Raw genomic sequence first — 19,231 nt, 5'->3', positions numbered from 1 at the left:
TTTGGGCCGTTTTCGGCCGTTTTTTCGCCGTTTTCCGCCGTTTTTTCGCCGTTTTTTCGCCGTTTTTCGCCGTTTTTTCACCGTTTCTCCCAAATTGACCCATTTTTGGGGTTTTTCAGGTGAACTCGCTGGACGACAACGGGGTGCTGGTGGGCAACTGGACGGGCGACTACAGCCAGGGCACCAACCCCTCGGCCTGGGGGCCTGCGCGGCCATTTTGGGCCATTTTGGGTCATTTTTAGGTGGTTTTTAGTGTCATTTTTGGGCCATTTTTAGTGTCATTTTGGGGCCATTTTGGGCCCATTTTGGTGCCATTTTTGGGTCATTTTTGGGCCATTTTTAGCGCCATTTTGGACCCATTTTTAGGTCATTTTTAGTGTCATTTTGGTGCCATTTTTGGGCCCATTTTGCCGCCATTTTGGACCCATTTTTGGGTCATTTTTAGGTCATTTTTAGTGTCACTTTGGGCCATTTTTAGGCCCATTTTGGCACCATTTTGGGCCCATTTTGCCGCCATTTTGGACCCATTTTTGGGTCATTTTTAGGTCATTTTTAGTGTCATTTTGGCGCCATTTTTAGTGTCATTTTGGCGCCATTTTGAGCCAATTTTGCCGCCATTTTTAGTGTCATTTTGGCCCCATTTTAGTGTCATTTTGCCACCATTTTGGACCCATTTTTAGGTCATTTTTAGTGTCATTTTTGGGTCATTTTTAGTGTCATTTTTAGGTCATTTTTAGTGTCATTTTGGCTCCATTTTAGTGTCATTTTGGCGCCATTTTGGGCCCACTTTGGCGCCATTTTTAGTGTCATTTTGGCGCCATTTTTAGTGTCATTTTAGGCCCATTTTGCCGCCATTTTGGACCCATTTTTGGGTCATTTTTAGTGTCATTTTGGCGCCATTTTGGGCCAATTTTACCGCCATTTTTAGTGTCATTTTGGTGCCATTTTTGGGTCCATTTTGCTGCCATTTTGATGCCATTTTTGGGTCATTTTTAGGTGGCTTTTAGTGTCATTTTGGCGCCATTTTGGGCCCATTTTGCCGCCATTTTGGACCCATTTTTGGGTCATTTTTAGTGTCATTTTGGCACCATTTTTAGTGTCATTTTGACGCCATTTTGGGCCCATTTTGCAGCCATTTTGGACCCATTTTTAAGTCATTTTTAGGTCATTTTTAGTGTCATTTTGGTGCCATTTTTAGTGTCATTTTGGCCCCATTTTAGTGTCATTTTTAGTGTCATTTTGGGCCATTTTTAGTGTCATTTTGGCTCCATTTTTAGTGTCATTTTGGCTCCATTTTTAGTGTCATTTTGGCGCCATTTTAGTGTCATTTTGCCGCCATTTTTGGACCCACTTTGGCGCCATTTTAGTGTCATTTTGCCGCCATTTTGGCTCCTTTAGGCCCCATTAGGCCCCATTTTAGTCCCATTTAGGCCCCATTTTAGTCCCAACCTCCGCCATTTTTAGGCCGTTTTCGGCCATTTTTGGGCCGTTTTCGGCCATTTTTTCGCCGTTTTCCGCCGTTTTTTCGCCGTTTTTCGCCGTTTTTTCACCGTTTCTCCAAACTGACCCATTTTTGGGGTTTTTCAGGTGAACTCGCTGGACGACAACGGGGTGCTGGTGGGCAACTGGACGGGCGACTACAGCCAGGGCACCAACCCCTCGGCCTGGGCCGGCTCGGTCGCCATCCTGCGCCGCTTCCACGGCTCCGGCGCCCCCGTGCGCTACGGCCAGTGCTGGGTGTTCGCGGGGGTCGTCACCACCGGTTTGTACTGGTTTATACTGGTTTATACTGGTTTATACTGGTTATACTGGTTGGGAAGGGTTGGGGGACCCAGGAGTGCCCCAATGGGCTGAATAGGGGAGGGAGGGACCCAGGAGTTCGGGGGGATGCAGTGGGGGGGGTGGGAAGGGGGCGGAGGGGCTGGGGAAGCACGGAATGGGTTGGACTGGGTTATACTGGGTTATACTGGGTTATACTGGGTTATATGTATTTATATGGGTTATACTGGGTTATATGGGGTTATACTGGTTTATATGGGTTATACTGGTTTATGTGGGTTTATACTGGTTATACTGGGTTATGTGGGTTTATACTGGTTATAGTGGTTTATATGGGTTATACTGGTTTATATGGGTTATACTGGGTTATACTGGTTTATACTGGGTTATACTGGGTTATATGGGTTTATACTGGTTATACTGGGTTATACTGGTGTATATGGGTTTATACTGGTTATACTGGGTTATATGGGCTTATACAGGGTATACTGGTTTATACTGGGTTATATGGGTTTATATCGGTTTATACTGGGTTATACTGGTGTATATGGGTTTATACTGGGTTATATGGGTTTATACTGATTATACTGGGTTATACTGGTTTATATGGGTTTATACTGGGTTATATGGGTTTATACTGGGTTATATGGGTTTATACTGGGTTATATGGGTTTATACTGGGTTATATGGGTTTATACTGGTTTATATGGGTTTATACTGGGTTATATGGGTTTATACTGGGTTATATGGGTTTATACTGGTTTATATGGGTTTATAGTGGTTTATATGGGTTTATACTGGGTTATATGGGTTTATACTGGGTTATATGGGTTTATACTGGATTATATGGGTTTATACTGGATTATATGGGTTTATACTGGTTTATATGGGTTTATACTGGGTTATATGGGTTTATACTGGTTATACTGGTTTATATGGGTTTATACTGGTTATACTGGGTTATACTGGTTTATATGGGTTTATACTGGTTATACTGGCTTATATGGGTTTATAGTGGTTATACTGGTTTATGTGGGTTTATAGTGGTGATACTGGTTTATATGAGTTACACTGGTTATACTGGGTTATACTGGTTTATATGGGTTTATACTGGTTATACTGGTTTATATGGGTTTATACTGGTTATACTGGGTTATACTGGTTTATATGGGTTTATACTGGTTTGTATGGGTTTATACTGGTTATAGTGGGTTATAGTGGGTTATACTGGGTTATACTGGGTTATACTGGTTTATATGGGTTTATACTGGGATATACTGGTTTATATGGGTTTATGCTGGTTATACTGGGTTATACTGGGTTATACTGGGTTATACTGGGTTATACTGGGTTATACTGGGTTATACTGGGTTATACTGGGTTATACTGGTTTATATGGGTTTATACTGGTTTATATGGGTTTATATTGGTTTCTATGGGTTATACTGGTTTATATGGGTTTATACTGATTATACTGGTTTATATGGGTTTATACTGGGTTATATGGGTTTATACTGGTTATACTGGTTATACTGGTTTATATTGGTTTATATGGGTTTATACAGGTTATACTGGGTTATACTGGTTTATATGGGTTTATACTGGGTATACTGGGTTATACTGGTTTATATGGGTTTATACTGGTTATACTGGGTTTATACTGGTTATACTGGGTTATACTGGTTTATATGGGTTTATACTGGTTTATATGGGTTATACTGGGTTATATGGGTTTATACTGGTGTATATGGGTTTATACTGGGTTATATGGGTTATACTGGTTTATATGGGTTATACTAGTTTATACTGGGTTATACTGGTTATACTGGGTTATAGTGGTTTATATGGGTTTATACCGTTCCTACTGGTTTATATGGGTTTCTATGGATCCGTACTGGTCCATACTGGTCTGTACTGGTTTATACTGGTTCATACTGGCCCCGCAGTGCTGCGCTGCCTGGGCGTCCCCACGCGCACGGTGACCAATTACAACTCGGCGCACGACACCGACGTCTCGCTCACCACCGACATCTATTTCGACGAGAACATGCGGCCCCTGGAGCGCCTCAACACCGACTCGGTCTGGTCCGTACTGGTTTATACTGGTTTATACTGGTTTGGGCTGGTTTGGGCTGATTTGGGCTCCGGGGGACCCAGGAGTGCCCCAATGGTGGGGGGGGGGTTGTGGGGGCTCAGAATGGGTCGGAGAAGCTTAAAAACCCCATACTGGGTTATACTGGTTTATACTGGTTTATACTGGTTTATACTGGTTTATACTGGTTTGGGCTGATTTGGACTCCGGAGGGACCCAGGAGTGCCCCAAATGGTGGGGGGTGGGTTGTGGGGGCTCAGAATGGGTCGGAGAAGCTTAAAAAGCCCATACTGGTCCATACTGGTTTATACTGGTTTATACTGGTTTGGGCTGATTTGGGCTCCGGAGGGACCCAGGAGTGCCCCAAATGGTGGGGGGTGGGTTGTGGGGACTGGGAATGGGTCATAGAAGCTTAAAAAGCCCATACTGGTCCATACTGGTTTATACTGGTTTATACTGGTTTATACTGGTTTGGGCTGGTTTGGGGTCCGGAGGGACCCAGGAGTGCCCCAAATGGTGGGGGGGGGGTTGTGGGGGCTCAGAATGGGTCAGAGAAGCTTAAAAACCCCATACTGGGTTATACTGGTTTATACTGGTTTATACTGGTTTGGGCTGGTTTGGGGTCCGGAGGGACCCAGGAGTGCCCCAAATGGTGGGGGAGGGGTTGTGGGGGCTCAGAATGGGTCGGAGAAGCTTAAAAACCCCATACTGGGTTATACTGGGTTATACTGGTTTATACTGGTTTATACTGGTTTGGGCTGGTTTGGGCTCCGGAAGGACCCAGGAGTGCCCCAAATGGTGGGGGGGGGGTTGTGGGGGCTCAGAATGGGTCGGAGAAGCTTAAAAACCCCATACTGGGTTATACTGGTTTATACTGGTTTATACTGGTTTGGGCTGGTTTGGGGTCCGGAGGGACCCAGGAGTGCCCCAAATGGTGGGGGGGGGTTGTGGGGGCTCAGAATGGGTCGGAGAAGCTTAAAAACCCCATACTGGGTTATACTGGTTTATACTGGTTTATACTGGTTTGGGCTGGTTTGGGCTCCGGAGGGACCCAGGAGTGCCCCAAATGGTGGGGGAGGGGTTGTGGGGGCTCAGAATGGGTCGGAGAAGCTTAAAAACCCCATACTGGGTTATACTGGGTTATACTGGTTTATACTGGTTTATACTGGTTTGGGCTGGTTTGGCTCCGGAAGGACCCAGGAGTGCCCCAAATGGTGGGGGGGGGGTTGTGGGGGCTCAGAATGGGTCGGAGAAGCTTAAAAACCCCATACTGGGTTATACTGGTTTATACTGGTTTATACTGGTTTGGGCTGGTTTGGGGTCCGGAGGGACCCAGGAGTGCCCCAAATGGTGGGGGGGGTTGTGGGGCTCAGAATGGGTCGGAGAAGCTTAAAAACCCCATACTGGGTTATACTGGTTTATACTGGTTTATACTGGTTTGGGCTGGTTTGGGCTCCGGAGGGACCCAGGAGTGCCCCAAATGGTGGGGGAGGGGTTGTGGGGGCTCAGAATGGGTCGGAGAAGCTTAAAAAGCCCATACTGGTCCATACTGGTTTATACTGGTTTATACTGGTTTGGGCTGGTTTGGGGTCCAGAGGGACCCAGGAGTGCCCCAATGGTGGGGGGGGGGGGGGGGGTGTGGGGGATGGGAAGGGGGTGGAGGGGCTTGGGAAGCACATACTGGGTTATACTGGGTTATACTGGGTTATACTGGGTTATACTGGGTTATAGTGGGTTATAGTGGGTTATACTGTTTACACTGATTATACATGTTTGTACTGGTTATACTGGTTTATATGGGTTTATTCTGGTTTATATGGGTTTATACTGGATATACTGGGTTATACTGGTTATAGTGGCTTGAACTGGTTTATATGGGTTAATACTGGTTATACTGGGTTATACTGGTTTATATGGGTTTATACTGGTTATACCGGTTTATATGGGTTTATACTGGTTTATATGGGTTTATACTGGTTTATATGGGTTTATACTGGTTTATATGGGTTTATACTGGTTATACTGGGTTATACTGATTTATACGGGTTTATACTGGTTATACTGGCTTATATGGGTTTATACTGGGTTATATGGATTTATACTGGGTTTATACTGGGTTATACTGGTTTATATGGGTTTATACTGGTTATACTGGCTTATATGGGTTTATACTGGTTTATATGGGTTTATACTGTTTTATATGGGTTTATACTGGTTCATATGGGTTTATACTGGTTTATATGGGTTTATACTGGGTTATACTGGGTTATAGTGGTTTATATGAGTTATACTGGTTTATACTGGTTTATATGTGTTTATAGTGGTTATACTGGCTTATACTGGTTTATATGGGTTATACTGGTTTATATGGGTTTATACTGGTTATACTGGCTTATACTGGTTTATATGGGTTTATACTGGTTTATATGGGTTTATACTGGTCCATACTGGTCTATACTGGTTTATACTGGTCCGCAGGAACTTCCACGTGTGGAACGACTGCTGGATGAAGCGCCCGGACCTCCCCGAGGGCTACGACGGGTGGCAGGTGGTGGACGCCACCCCCCAGGAGACCAGCAGCGGTACTGGGTTATACTGGTTTATACTGGTTTATACTGGTCTATACTGGTCCATACTGGTTTGAACTGGTTTGGCTTGGGGGGACCCCTGGGGGCTCATTTGGGGTCACAAGAGCCCTAAAAAAGCCTCCTGAGCCCCATACTGGTCCATACTGGTCCATACTGGTCCATACTGGTCTATACTGGTCTATACTGGTTTGAACTGGTTTGGCTTGGGGGGACCCCTGGGGGCTCATTTGGGGTCACAAGAGCCCTAAAAAAGCCTCCTGAGCCCCATACTGGTCCATACTGGTCCATACTGGTCCATACTGGTCCATACTGGTCTATACTGGTCTATACTGGTTTATACTGGGGGGTGTTGGGGGGACCCCAGTGGCCACCGGGGAGGCCGGGAGACCCCCATAGAAGCCCATTATGGCTTCCTATTGGCCCATACTGGTCCATACTGGTCCATACTGGTCTATACTGGTTTGAACTGGTTTGGCTTGGGGGGACCCTGGGGGCTCATTTGGGGTCACAAGAGCCCTAAAAAAGCCTCCTGAGCCCCATACTGGTCCATACTGGTCCATACTGGTCCATACTGGTCTATACTGGTCTATACTGGTTTATACTGGGGGGTGTTGGGGGGACCCCAGTGGCCACCGGGGAGGCCGGGAGACCCCCATAGAAGCCCATTATGGCTTCCTATTGGCCCATACTGGTCCATACTGGTCCATACTGGTCCATACTGGTTTGAACTGGTTTGGCTTGGGGGGACCCCTAGGGGCTCATTTGGGGTCACAAGAGCCCTAAAAAAGCCTCCTGAGCCCCATACTGGTCTATACTGGTCTATACTGGTCTATACTGGTTTATACTGGTTTATACTGGGGGGTGTTGGGGGGACCCCAGTGGCCACCGGGGAGGCCGGGAGACCCCCATAGAAACCCATTATGGCTTCCTATTGGCCCATACTGGTCCATACTGGTCCATACTGGTCCATACTGGTCCATACTGGTTTATACTGGTTTATACTGGTCTATACAGGGCTGTTCTGCTGCGGGCCCTGCTCAGTGGCCGCCGTCAAGAATGGCGACGTCTTCCTCAAATACGACACCCCATTCGTCTTCGCCGAGGTGGGCGTGCCTAAAAGGGGGCGTGGCCTATTGAAGGGGGGGCGTGGTTTTGGGAAGGGGGCGTGGCTATGCTAATGAGGGGGCGTGTCCAATAGGTGAACAGCGACAAGGTGTATTGGCAGCGGCAGGCGGGCGGGGGATTCGCCGTGGTGCACGTGGAGGGCGGGGCCATCGGGCGGCGAATCAGCACGCTGGGGGCGGGGTCGAGCGCCCGCCTGGACGTCACCGACCAATACAAGCACCCCGAGGGTAGGGACACGCCCACTAGGGCTCCCCGGTGGTCCTCATTGGTCCACATTGATTCCCATTGACCCCCATTGACCCCATTGACCCCATTGACCCCACTGACCCATTGACCCCATTGATCCCCATTGATCCCCATTGATCCCATTGATCCCCATTGCCCCCCATTGACCCCATTGACTCCATTGATCCCCATTGATCCCCATTGATCCCCATTGACCCCCATTGACCTCCATTGACCCCCATTGACTCCCATTGACCCCATTGACCCCCATTGACCCCCATTGACCCATTGACCCCCATTGACCCCCATTGACCCCCATTGATCCTCATTGACCCCATTGACCCCCCATTGACCCCCATTGACCCCATTGACCCATTGATCCCCATTGCCCCCCATTGACCCCATTGATCCCCATTGCCCCCCATTGACCCCATTGACTCCATTGATCCCCATTGATCCCCATTGATCCCATTGACCCCCATTGACCCCATTGACCTATTGACCCATTGACTCCCTTGAGACCCATTGACTCCCATTGACTCCCATTGACTCCCATTGACTCCCATTGACCCCATTGACCCCCATTGACCCCATTGACCCATTGACCCCCATTGACCCCCATTGACCCCATTGACCCCCATTGACCCCATTGACGCCCATTGACCCATTGACCCTGTTGACCCATTGACCCCCATTGACCCCCATTGACTCCCATTGATCCCCATCGACCCCATTGATTCCCATTGATTCCCATTGGTTCCCATTGACCCCCATTGCCCCCCATTGACCCCATTGACCCCCATTGATCCCCATCGACCCCATTGATTCCCATTGATTCCCATTGACTCCCATTGACCCCATTGACCCCCATTGACCCCCATTGACCCCCATTGATTCCCATCGACCCCATTGATTCCCATCGACCCCATTGATTCCCATTGATTCCCATTGACCCCCATTGACCCCCATTGACCCCCATTGACTCCCATTACCTCTCATTGTCCCCATTGATCCCATTGACCCCATTGACTCTTATTGATCCACGTTAACTCTCATTGACTCCTATTGACTCTTATTGATCCCCATTGACCCCATTGATCCCCATTGATCCCCATTGACCCCATTGACCCATTGATCCCCATTGCCCCCCATTGACCCCATTGACCCCCATTGACCCCCATTGACCTCCATTGACCCCCATTGACTCCCATTGACCCCATTGACCCCCATTGACCCCCATTGACCCATTGACCCCCATTGACCCCCATTGACCCCCATTGATCCTCATTGACCCCATTGACCCCCATTGATCCCCATTGCCCCCCATTGACCCCATTGATCCCCATTGCCCCCCATTGACCCCATTGACCCCATTGACCCCCATTGACCTATTGACCCATTGACTCCCATTGAGACCCATTGACCCCTATTGACCCCCATTGACCCCCATTGACCCCATTGACCCCCATTGACCCCATTGACCTCACTGACCCATTGACCCCATTGATCCCATTGATCCCCATTGACCCCATTGACCCCCATTGACCTATTGACCCATTGACTCCCATTGAGACCCATTGACCCCCATTGACTCCCATTGACCCCCATTGACCCCCATTGACCCCATTGACGCCCATTGATCCTCATTGACCCCCATTGACCCATTGACCCCATTGACCCCATTGACCCCATTGACCCCACTGACCCATTGACCCCATTGACCCCATTGACCCCATTGACCCCCATTGATCCCCATCGACCCATTGATTCCCATTGATTCCCATTGATTCCCATTGATTCCCATTGGTTCCCATTGACCCCCATTGACCCCCATTGACCCCCATTGACCCCCATTGACCCCCATTGATCCCCATCGACCCCATTGATTCCATCGACCCCATTGACCCCCATTGACCCCCATTGACCCCCATTGACCCCCATTGACCCCCATTGACCCCCATTGACCCCCATTGACTCCCATTGCCTCTCATTGTCCCCATTGATCCCATTGACCCCATTGACTCTTATTGATCCACGTTAACTCTCATTGACTCCTATTGACTCTTATTGATCCCCATTGACCCCCATTGACTCCCATTGCCCCCCATTGCCCCATTGCCCCCCATTGCCCCATTGACCCCCATTGCCCCATTGCCCCCCATTGCCCCATTGCCCCCCATTGCCCCATTGCCCCCCATTGACCCCGCGCCCTTTGCCCCCGCAGGCTCGGAGGCGGAACGCCGCGCGGTCGCCACGGCGACAGCCCACGGCTCCCGGCCCCGCCCCCAGGGAGCCCCCGACCCCTCCTCCGTGGGGGGCGTGGCCATGAGCCTGGGGGCGGGGCCAGCCGTGCTGGGGGCGGAGCTGGAGCTGCGGGTGGAGCTGCGTAACGAGGGGGCGGAGCCAAGGACGCTGAAGCTCCGCCTCTCATTGGCCGCCGTGCGCTACACGGGGGTCGCGGGGTCCCCGTTCCGATCCGAACAGCATCACAGGGCCCTGAGCCCGGGGGAGGGTGAGCGCCCGGACGCCTGGGTCCTCTGGGGCACGCCTGGGTCCCCTGGGGCATGCCTGGGTCCCTTGGGGCACTCCTGGGTCCCTTGGGGCACTCCTGGGTCCCTCCCGAACTCCTGGGTCCCTCCCGAACTCCTGGGTCCCTCCCGAACTCCTGGGTCCCTTGGGGCACTCCTGGGTCCCTCCTGAACTCCTGGGTCCCTTGGGCACTCCTGGGTCCCTCTCGAACTCCTGGGTCCCTCGGGGCACTCCTGGGTCCCTCCTGAACTCCTGGGTCCCTCCTGAACTCCTGGGTCCTTCTGGGGCACTCCTGGGTCCCCCAAGTGCCATATTTGAGTCCCATTGGGGCACTCCTGGGTCCCTCCTAAACTCCTGGGTCCCTTGGGGCACTCCTGGGTCCCTGTGCATTAACAACATGGATCTATGGGGCACTCCTGGGTCCTTCTGGGGCACTCCTGGGTCCCTAAGTGGTAACTATAGGGATCTATGGGGCACTCCTGGGTCCACATGGGGCACTCCTGGGTCCCCCAAGTGCCATATTTGAGTCCCTTTGGGGCACTCCTGGGTCCCTTGGGGCACTCCTGGGTCCCTCCCATGTCCCTTGGGGCACTCCTGGGTCCCTAAGTGTCAACTGTAGGGATCTATGGGGCACTCCTGGGTCCCTTGGGGCACTCCTGGGTCCCTAAGTGTCAACTGTAGGGATCTATGGGGCACTCCTGGGTCCCTCTAGTGTATCTTTGGGGTCCATTGGGGCACTCCTGGGTCCCTCCTGAACTCCTGGCTCCCTATTTGGGTCCATTGGGGCACTCCTGGGTCCCTAAGTGGCAACGATGGGCATCTGTGGGGCACTCCTGGGTCCCTTTGGGGCACTCCTGGGTCCCTCCTGAACTCCTGGATCCCTCCTGAACTCCTGGGTCCCTCCCGAACTCCTGGGTCCCTCGGGGCACTCCTGGGTCCTCCCGAACTCCTGGGTCCCTCCCGAACTCCTGGGTCCCTCCCGAACTCCTGGGTCCCTTGGGGCACTCCTGGGTCCCTCCTGAACTCCTGGGTCCCTCTCGAACTCCTGGGTCCCTCGGGGCATGCCTGGGTCCCTCCCGAACTCCTGGGTCCCTCGGGGCACTCCTGGGTCCCTCCTGAACTCCTGGGTCCCTCCCGAACTCCTGGGTCCCTCCCGAACTCCTGGGTCCCTCCTGAACTCCTGGGTCCCTTGGGGCACTCCTGGGTCCCTCCTGAACTCCTGGGTTCCTTGGGCACGCCTGGGTCCCTCCTGAACTCCTGGGTCCCTTGGGGCACTCCTGGGTCCCTCCTGAACTCCTGGGTCCCTCCTGAACTCCTGGGTCCCTCCTGAACTCCTGGGTCCCTCCCGAACTCCTGGGTCCCTCCCGAACTCCTGGGTCCCTTGGGGCACTCCTGGGTCCCTCCTGAACTCCTGGGTCCCTTGGGGCACTCCTGGGTCCCTCCCGAACTCCTGGGTCCATTGGGGCACTCCTGGGTCCCTCCTGAACTCCTGGGTCCCTTGGGGCACTCCTGGGTCTCTCCCGAACTCCTGGGTCCCTTGGGGCACTCCTGGGTCCCTCCCGAACTCCTGGGTCCCTTGCGGCACTCCTGGGTCCCTTGCGGCACTCCTGGGTCCCTTGGGGCACTCCTGGGTCCCTTGGGGCACTCCTGGGTCCCTCCCGAACTCCTGGGTCCCTCCCGAACTCCTGGGTCCCTTGGGGCACTCCTGGGTCCCTCCCGAACTCCTGGGTCCCTTGGGGCACTCCTGGGTCCCTCTGGTGTATCTTTGGGGTCCTTCTGGGGCACTCCTGGGTCCCCCAAGTGCCATATTTGAGTCCCATTGGGGCACTCCTGGGTCCCTTGGGGCACTCCTGGGTCCCTGTGCATTAACAACATGGATCTATGGGGCACTCCTGGGTCCTTCTGGGGCACTCCTGGGTCCCTAAGTGGTAACTATAGGGATCTATGGGGCACTCCTGGGTCCACATGGGGCACTCCTGGGTCCCCCAAGTGCCATATTTGAGTCCCTTTGGGGCACTCCTGGGTCCCTTGGGGCACTCCTGGGTCCCTCTTGGGTCCCTCCTGGGTCCCTTGGGGCACTCCTGGGTCCCTAAGTGTCAACTGTAGGGATCTATGGGGCACTCCTGGGTCCCTCTGGTGTATCTTTGGGGTCCATTGGGGCACTCCTGGGTCCCTTGGGGCACTCCTGGGTCCCTCCTGAACTCCTGGCTCCCTATTTGGGTCCATTGGGGCACTCCTGGGTCCCTAAGTGGCAACGATGGGCATCTGTGGGGCACTCCTGGGTCCCTTTGGGGCACTCCTGGGTCCCCATTCCCCTCCTATCCCATTGCGTTCACTCTGGAACCTACTGACAACCTCCACCTCCACCTCCATCTCCCGGCCCCTGGGGCACTCCTGGGTCCCTCTTGGGGCACTCCTGGGTCCCTCCCGGACGCCTGGGTTCCTTGGGGTACTCCTGGGTCCCTTGACATTAACAATGGGGATCTATGGGGCACTCCTGGGTCCCTCCCGGGTCCCTTGGGGCACTCCTGGGTCCCTAAGTGTCAACTGTAGGGATCTATGGGGCACTCCTGGGTCCCTCTAGTGTATCTTTGGGGTCCATTGGGGCACTCCTGGGTCCCTTGGGGCACTCCTGTGTCCCTCCTGAACTCCTGGCTCCCTATTTGGGTCCATTGGGGCACTCCTGGGTCCCTAAGTGGCAACGATGGGCATCTGTGGGGCACTCCTGGGTCCCTTTGGGGCACTCCTGGGTCCCCATTCCCCTCCTATCCCATTGCGTTCACTCTGGAACCTACTGACAACCTCCACCTCCACCTCCATCTCCCGGCCCCTGGGGCACTCCTGGGTCCCCTGGGGCACTCCGGGGTCCATTGGGGCACTCCTGGGTCCCTCGGCAGGCTGCACGGTGACCATGGCGGTGCCGTATTCGGAGTACGGGGCCCATCTCGGGGACCGGGACGCGCTGGCGCTGACGGCGGCCGCCGCGGTGCAGGAAACCGCCCGCGTCCTGGCCAAGGAGCTGCGAGTTCGGCTCCACCAACCGCAGCTCACGCTCACGGTGAGGGGGCGGGGCCGCCGGGGCACTCCTGGGTCCCTCGGGGCACTCCTGGGTCCCTCCCGAACTCCTGGGTCCATCGGGGCACTCCTGGGTCCCTCCTGAACTCCTGGGTCCCTCTCTGCTCTGTTAAGCCCATTGGGGCACTCCTGGGTCCCTCCCGAACTCCTGGGTCCATTGGGGCACTCCTGGGTCCCTCCCGAACTCCTGGGTCCCTCCCGAACTCCTGGGTCCCTCCCGAACTCCTGGGTCCATTGGGGCACTCCTGGGTCCCTCCTGAACTCCTGGGTCCCTCCCTGCTCTGTTAAGCCCATTGGGGCACTCCTGGGTCCCTCCCGAACTCCTGGGTCCATTGGGGCACTCCTGGGTCCCTCCCGAACTCCTGGGTCCCTCCCGAACTCCTGACTCCATTGGGGCACTCCTGGGTCCCTCCTGAACTCCTGGGTCCCTCCCTGCTCTGTTAAGCCCATTGGGGCACTCCTGGGTCCCTCCCGAACTCCTGGGTCCATTGGGGCACTCCTGGGTCCCTCCCGAACTCCTGGGTCCATTGGGGCACTCCTGGGTCCCTCCCGAAGTCTTAGGGCCATTGGGGCACTCCTGGGTCCGTTAGGGCACTCCTGGCTCCCTCTTGGGGCACTCCTGGGTCCCTCCATGTACTATTAAGCCCATTGGGGCACTCCTGGGTCCCTTGGGGCACTCCTGGGTCCCTCCCAGACACTTGAGTCCATTGGGGCACTCCTGGGTCCCTTGGGGCACTCCTGGGTCCCTTGGGGCACTCCTGGGTCCCTACTGAACTCCTGGGTCCCTCTCTGTACTATGAAGCCCATTGGGGCACTCCTGGGTCCCTCCCGAAGTCTTAGGGCTATTGGGGCACTCCTGGGTCCATTGGGGCACTCCTGGGTCCCTCCCGAACTCCTGGGTCCATTGGGGCACTCCTAGGTCCCTCCCGAACTCCTGGGTCCCTCCCTGCACTATTAAGCCCATTGGGGCACTCCTGGGTCCCTTGGGGCACTCCTGGGTCCCTCCCAAAATCCTGGGTCGCTTGGGGCACTCCTGGGTCCCTCCTGAAGTCTTAGGGCTATTGGGGCACTCCTGGGTCCCTTCCTGAACCTCTGTGTCCCTGGGGCACTCCTGGGTCCATTGGGGCACTCCTGGGTCCCTCCCGAACTCCTGGGTCCATTGGGGCACTCCTGGGTCCCTTCCTGAACCTCTGTGTCCCTGGGGCACTCCTGGGTCCATTGGGGCACTCCTGGGTCCCTCCCCGAACTCCTGGGTCCATTGGGGCACTCCTGGGTCCCTCCCAAACCCCTGGGTCCATTGGGGCACTCCTGGGTCCCTCCCTGCACTATTAAGCCCATTGGGCACTCCTGGGTCCCTTGGGACACCCCTGTGTCCCCTGGGGGCACTCCTGGGTCCCTCCCGGACGCCTGGGTCCCTCTTGCAGCTGCTGGCCCCTGCCGTGGTGGGGCAGGAGACCCCGGTGCAGGTCGTGTTCATGAACCCCCTGCCCGACCCACTGAGCGGCGCCACCCTCAGGATGGAGGGGGCGGGGATCGGCGTCCCCAAGCCCGCACGTGTGGGGTGAGACATGGGGGGCAGTGGGGGCCATGGGGGTGATGGGGGCAATGGGGTCAATGGGGTCAATGGGGTCAATGGGGACAATGGGGTCAATGGGGACAATGGGGGCAATGGGGTCAATGGGGGCAATGGGGTCAATGGGGTCAATGGGGTCAATGGGTCAATGGGTCAATGGGGGCAATGGGGTGAATGGGGTCAATGGGGTCAATGGGTCAATGGGGACAATGGGGTCAATGGAGTCAATGGGGTCAATGGGGTCAATGGGGTCAATGGGGTCAATGGGGGCAATGGGGACAATGGGGCAATGGGGTCAATGGGGTCAATGGGGTCAATGGGTCAATGGGGTCAATGGGGACAATGGGGTCAATGGGGACAATGGGTCAATGGGGTCAATGGGGTCAATGGGGCGATGGGGTCAATGGGGGTCAATGGGGTCAATGGGGTCAATGGGGACAATGGGGTCAATGGGGTCAATGGGGGCAATGGGTCAATGGGGTCAATGGGGGCAATGGGGTCAATGGGTCAATGGGGTCAATGGGGGTCAATGGGGTCAATGGGGATCAATAAGAGTCAATAGGAGTCAATGAGACTTAATGGGGATCAATAAGAGTCAATGGGGTCAATGGGGATCAATAAGGGTCAACGGAGGTCAATGGGTCAATGGGGTCAATGGGACCCATACACACCCATAGAGATCAATAGATGTCAATGGGGGTCAATGGTTCAATGGGGGTCAATGCGGTCAATGGGTCAATGGGGGCCAATGGGGATCAATAAGAGTCAATAGGAGTCAATGAGAGTTAATACGGATCAATAAGAGTCAATGGGGGTCAATGGGATCGATGGGAATCAATGGAGGTCAATGGGGGTCATTGGAGTCAATGGGGACAATGGGATCAATGGGGGTCAAGGGGGTCAATAGGACCCATAGACACCCATAGAGATCAATAGAAGTCAATGGGGGTCAGTGGAGTCAATGGGCTCAATGGGGGTCAATGGGGGTCAATGGGGATCAATAAGAGTGAATAGGAGTCAATGAGAGTTAATACGGATCAATAAGAGTCAATGGGGGTCAATGGGATCAATGGGAATCAATGGAGGTCAATGGGGGTCATTGGAGTCAATGGGGTCAATGGGATCAATGGGGGTCAATGGGAGTTAATGGGCCCCATAGACATCCATAGAGATCAATAGAAGTCAATGGGGGTCAGTGGGGTCAATGGGCTCAATGGGGGTCAATGGGGGTCAATGGGGATCAATAAGAGTCAATAGGAGTCAATGAGAGTTAATGCGGATCAATAAGAGTCAATGGGGTCAATGGGTCAATGGGGTCAATGGGACCCATAGACACCCATAGAGATCAATAGGAGTCAATGGGGGTCAATGGGGTCCATGGGGGTCACTGGGGTCAATGGGGGCAATGAAGTCAATGGGGGTCAATGGGACCCATAGACACCCATAGAGATCAATAAGAGTCAATGGGGGTCAGTGGGATCAATGGGGGTCAATGGGAATCAATGGGGTCAATGGGGATCAATGGGGTCAATGGGGACATTGGAATCAATGGGGACAGTGGGGTCAGTGGGGGTCAATGGGGATCAATAAGAGTCAATAGGAGTCAATGAGACTTAATGGGGATCAATAAGAGTCAATGAGGTCAATGGGTCAATTGGGACAATGGGGTCAATGGGTCAATGGGGTCAATGGGGGTCAATTGGGACAATGGGGTCAATGGGGTCAATGGGGTCAATGGGGTCAATGGGTCAATGGGGATCAATGGGGGCAATGGGGATCAATAAGAGCCAATATGGATCAATAAGAGTCAATGGGGGTCAATGGGGGTCAATGGGGTCAATGGGGATCAATAAGAGTCAATGGGCTCAATGGGGTCAATGGGGATCAATGGGGTCAATGGGTCAATGGGGGTCAATGGGATCAATGGGGTCAATGGGCTCAATGGGGTCAATGGGGATCAATGGGGTCAATGGGGGTCAATGGGGTCAATGGGTCAACGGGGGTCAATGGGGTCAATGTGTCACTGGGGGTCACCGGGGGTCAATGACCCCTTGTGACCCCTCCCCCTCCCCCCAGCTCGGTGGGGGCGGGTCAGACCGTCCGCCTGCGCCAAGGCGCAATCACGTCGCTCCGCCCCGGCCGCCTCCGATTGGTTGTGACCCTGGAGAGCCCCGAGCTGGGGCCAATCAGCGGCGAGCTGCAGTTCGAGGCCACGCCCACCCCAGAGGGGGCGGGGCCTGGGGATACTGGGAGGGGGAGGAGGAGGAGGAGGAGGGGGGAGGGGGGGGGGACCCCCCCGGGGGGACCAATGGGGGGTGATGGCAACTGGGAGCACTGGTCCATACTGGGAGCCAATGGGGTCCATACTGGGAGCCAATGGGGTCCATACTGGGAGCACTGGGAGCCAATGGGGTTCATACTGGGAGCACTGGGAGCCAATGGGGTCCATACTGGGAGCACTGGGAGCCAATGGGGTTCATACTGGGAGCACTGGAGGACTGGAGCCAATGGGGTTCATACTGGGAGCACTGGGAGGGAACTGGGAGCCAATGGGGTTCATACTGGGAGCACTGGGAGGGAACTGGGAGCCAATGGGGTTCATACTGGGAGCACTGGGAGGGAACTGGGAGCCAATGGGGTCCATACTGGGAGCACTGGGAGCCAATGGGGTTCATACTGGGAGCCAATGGGGTCCATACTGGGAGCACTGGGAGCCAATGGGGTCCATACTGGGAGCCAATGGGGTCCATACTGGGAGCCAATGGGGTCCATACTGGGAGCACTGGGAGCCAATGGGGTTCATACTGGGAGCCATTGGGGTCCATACTGGGAGCACTGGGAGCCAATGGGGTCCATACTGGGAGCACTGGGAGCCAATGGGGTCCATACTGGGAGCACTGGGAGCCAGTTGGGTCCATACTGGGAGCACTGGGATGTTACTGGGAGCACTGGGAGCCAATGGGGTCTGGGAGCACTGGGAGCCAATGGGGTCCATACTGGGAGCCAATGGGGTCCATACTGGGAGCCAATGGGGTTCATACTGGGAGCCAATGGGGTCCATACTGGGAGCACTGGGAGCCAATGGGGTCCATACTGGGAGCACTGGGAGCCAATGGGGTCCATACTGGGAGCCAGTTGGGTCCATACTGGGAGCACTGGGAGCCAATGGGGTTCATACTGGGAGCACTGGGAGGGAACTGGGAGCCAATGGGGTTCATACTGGGAGCACTGGGAGCCAATTGGGTCCATACTGGGAGCACTGGGAGGGAACTGGGAGCCAATGGGGTTCATACTGGGAGCACTGGGAGCCAATGGGGTCCATACTGGGAGCCAATTGGGTCCATACTGGGAGCACTGGTCCATACTGGGAGCCAATGGGGTCCATACTGGGAGCACTGGGAGCCAATTGGGTCCATACTGGGAGCACTGGGAGCCAATGGGGTTCATACTGGGAGCCAATGGGGTCCATACTGGGAGCACTGGGAGCCAATGGGGTTCATACTGGAGCCAATGGGGTCCATACTGGGAGCACTGGGAGCCAATGGGGTCCATACTGGGAGCACTGGGAGCCAATGGGGTCCATACTGGGAGCCAGTTGGGTCCATACTGGGAGCACTGGGAGCCAATGAGGTTCATACTGGGAGCACTGGGAGGGAACTGGGAGCCAATGGGGTTCATACTGGGAGCACTGGGAGCCAATTGGGTCCATACTGGAGCACTGGGAGGGAACTGGGAGCCAATGGGGTTCATACTGGGAGCACTGGGAGCCAATGGGGTCCATACTGGGAGCCAATTGGGTCCATACTGGGAGCACTGGTCCATACTGGGAGCCAATGGGGGTCCATACTGGGAGCACTGGTCCATACTGGGAGCCAATGGGGTTCATACTGGGAGCCAATGGGGTCCATACTGGGAGCACTGGGCTGTTACTGGGAGCACTGGGATGTTACTGGGAGCACTGGGAGCCAATTGGGTTCATACTGGGAGCACTGGGAGCGAACTGGGAGCCGCTGGATTCGAACCGGCGGCTCTAGGACCCGGGTCAGGGCGCGGTGGGCGTGGCCTCGGCTCGGCCCCGCCCCCTTCGCAGCCCGCGCCCCCTCCCTCCCATCCAATAAACGCGCGCTCCCCCCGTGACGTCACGGCTGCTGGGGCGTCTCTTTGAGCGGCGGCGCCGCCGGCCAATGGGAGAAGTGGGGGGGGAGGCGGAGGGGCGGGACTTCCGGCGCGGCCTGCACTTCCGCC

At 54.8% G+C, this 19,231-nt stretch overlaps 1 protein-coding gene across 1 annotated transcript in view; it reads left to right on the top strand.

Moving 5' to 3' along the window:
* Positions 1–19,151, top strand: part of TGM1 (transglutaminase 1) — a gene marked incomplete at its 3' end in the record, with an annotated part of 45,189 nt that extends 26,038 nt beyond the window's left edge. The window contains exons 8-16 of the mRNA XM_080361568.1: positions 3,726–3,864; positions 6,350–6,453; positions 7,474–7,562; positions 7,658–7,811; positions 10,034–10,321; positions 13,236–13,396; positions 14,838–14,974; positions 17,063–17,216; positions 19,077–19,151. Coding sequence (XP_080217694.1) covers positions 3,726–3,864; positions 6,350–6,453; positions 7,474–7,562; positions 7,658–7,811; positions 10,034–10,321; positions 13,236–13,396; positions 14,838–14,974; positions 17,063–17,216; positions 19,077–19,151 — 1,301 coding nt within the window. The remainder of the gene's footprint in view (positions 1–3,725; positions 3,865–6,349; positions 6,454–7,473; positions 7,563–7,657; positions 7,812–10,033; positions 10,322–13,235; positions 13,397–14,837; positions 14,975–17,062; positions 17,217–19,076) is intronic.
* Positions 19,152–19,231: the final 80 nt, after the last annotated feature.

This window comes from Nesoenas mayeri (genome assembly GCF_963082525.1).
Source record: "Nesoenas mayeri genome assembly, chromosome: 34".
In the NCBI taxonomy this organism is placed as follows: domain Eukaryota; kingdom Metazoa; phylum Chordata; class Aves; order Columbiformes; family Columbidae; genus Nesoenas; species Nesoenas mayeri.
Note: the sequence above shows the minus strand (reverse complement) of the source record. Positions and strands in the feature narration are given on the sequence as shown.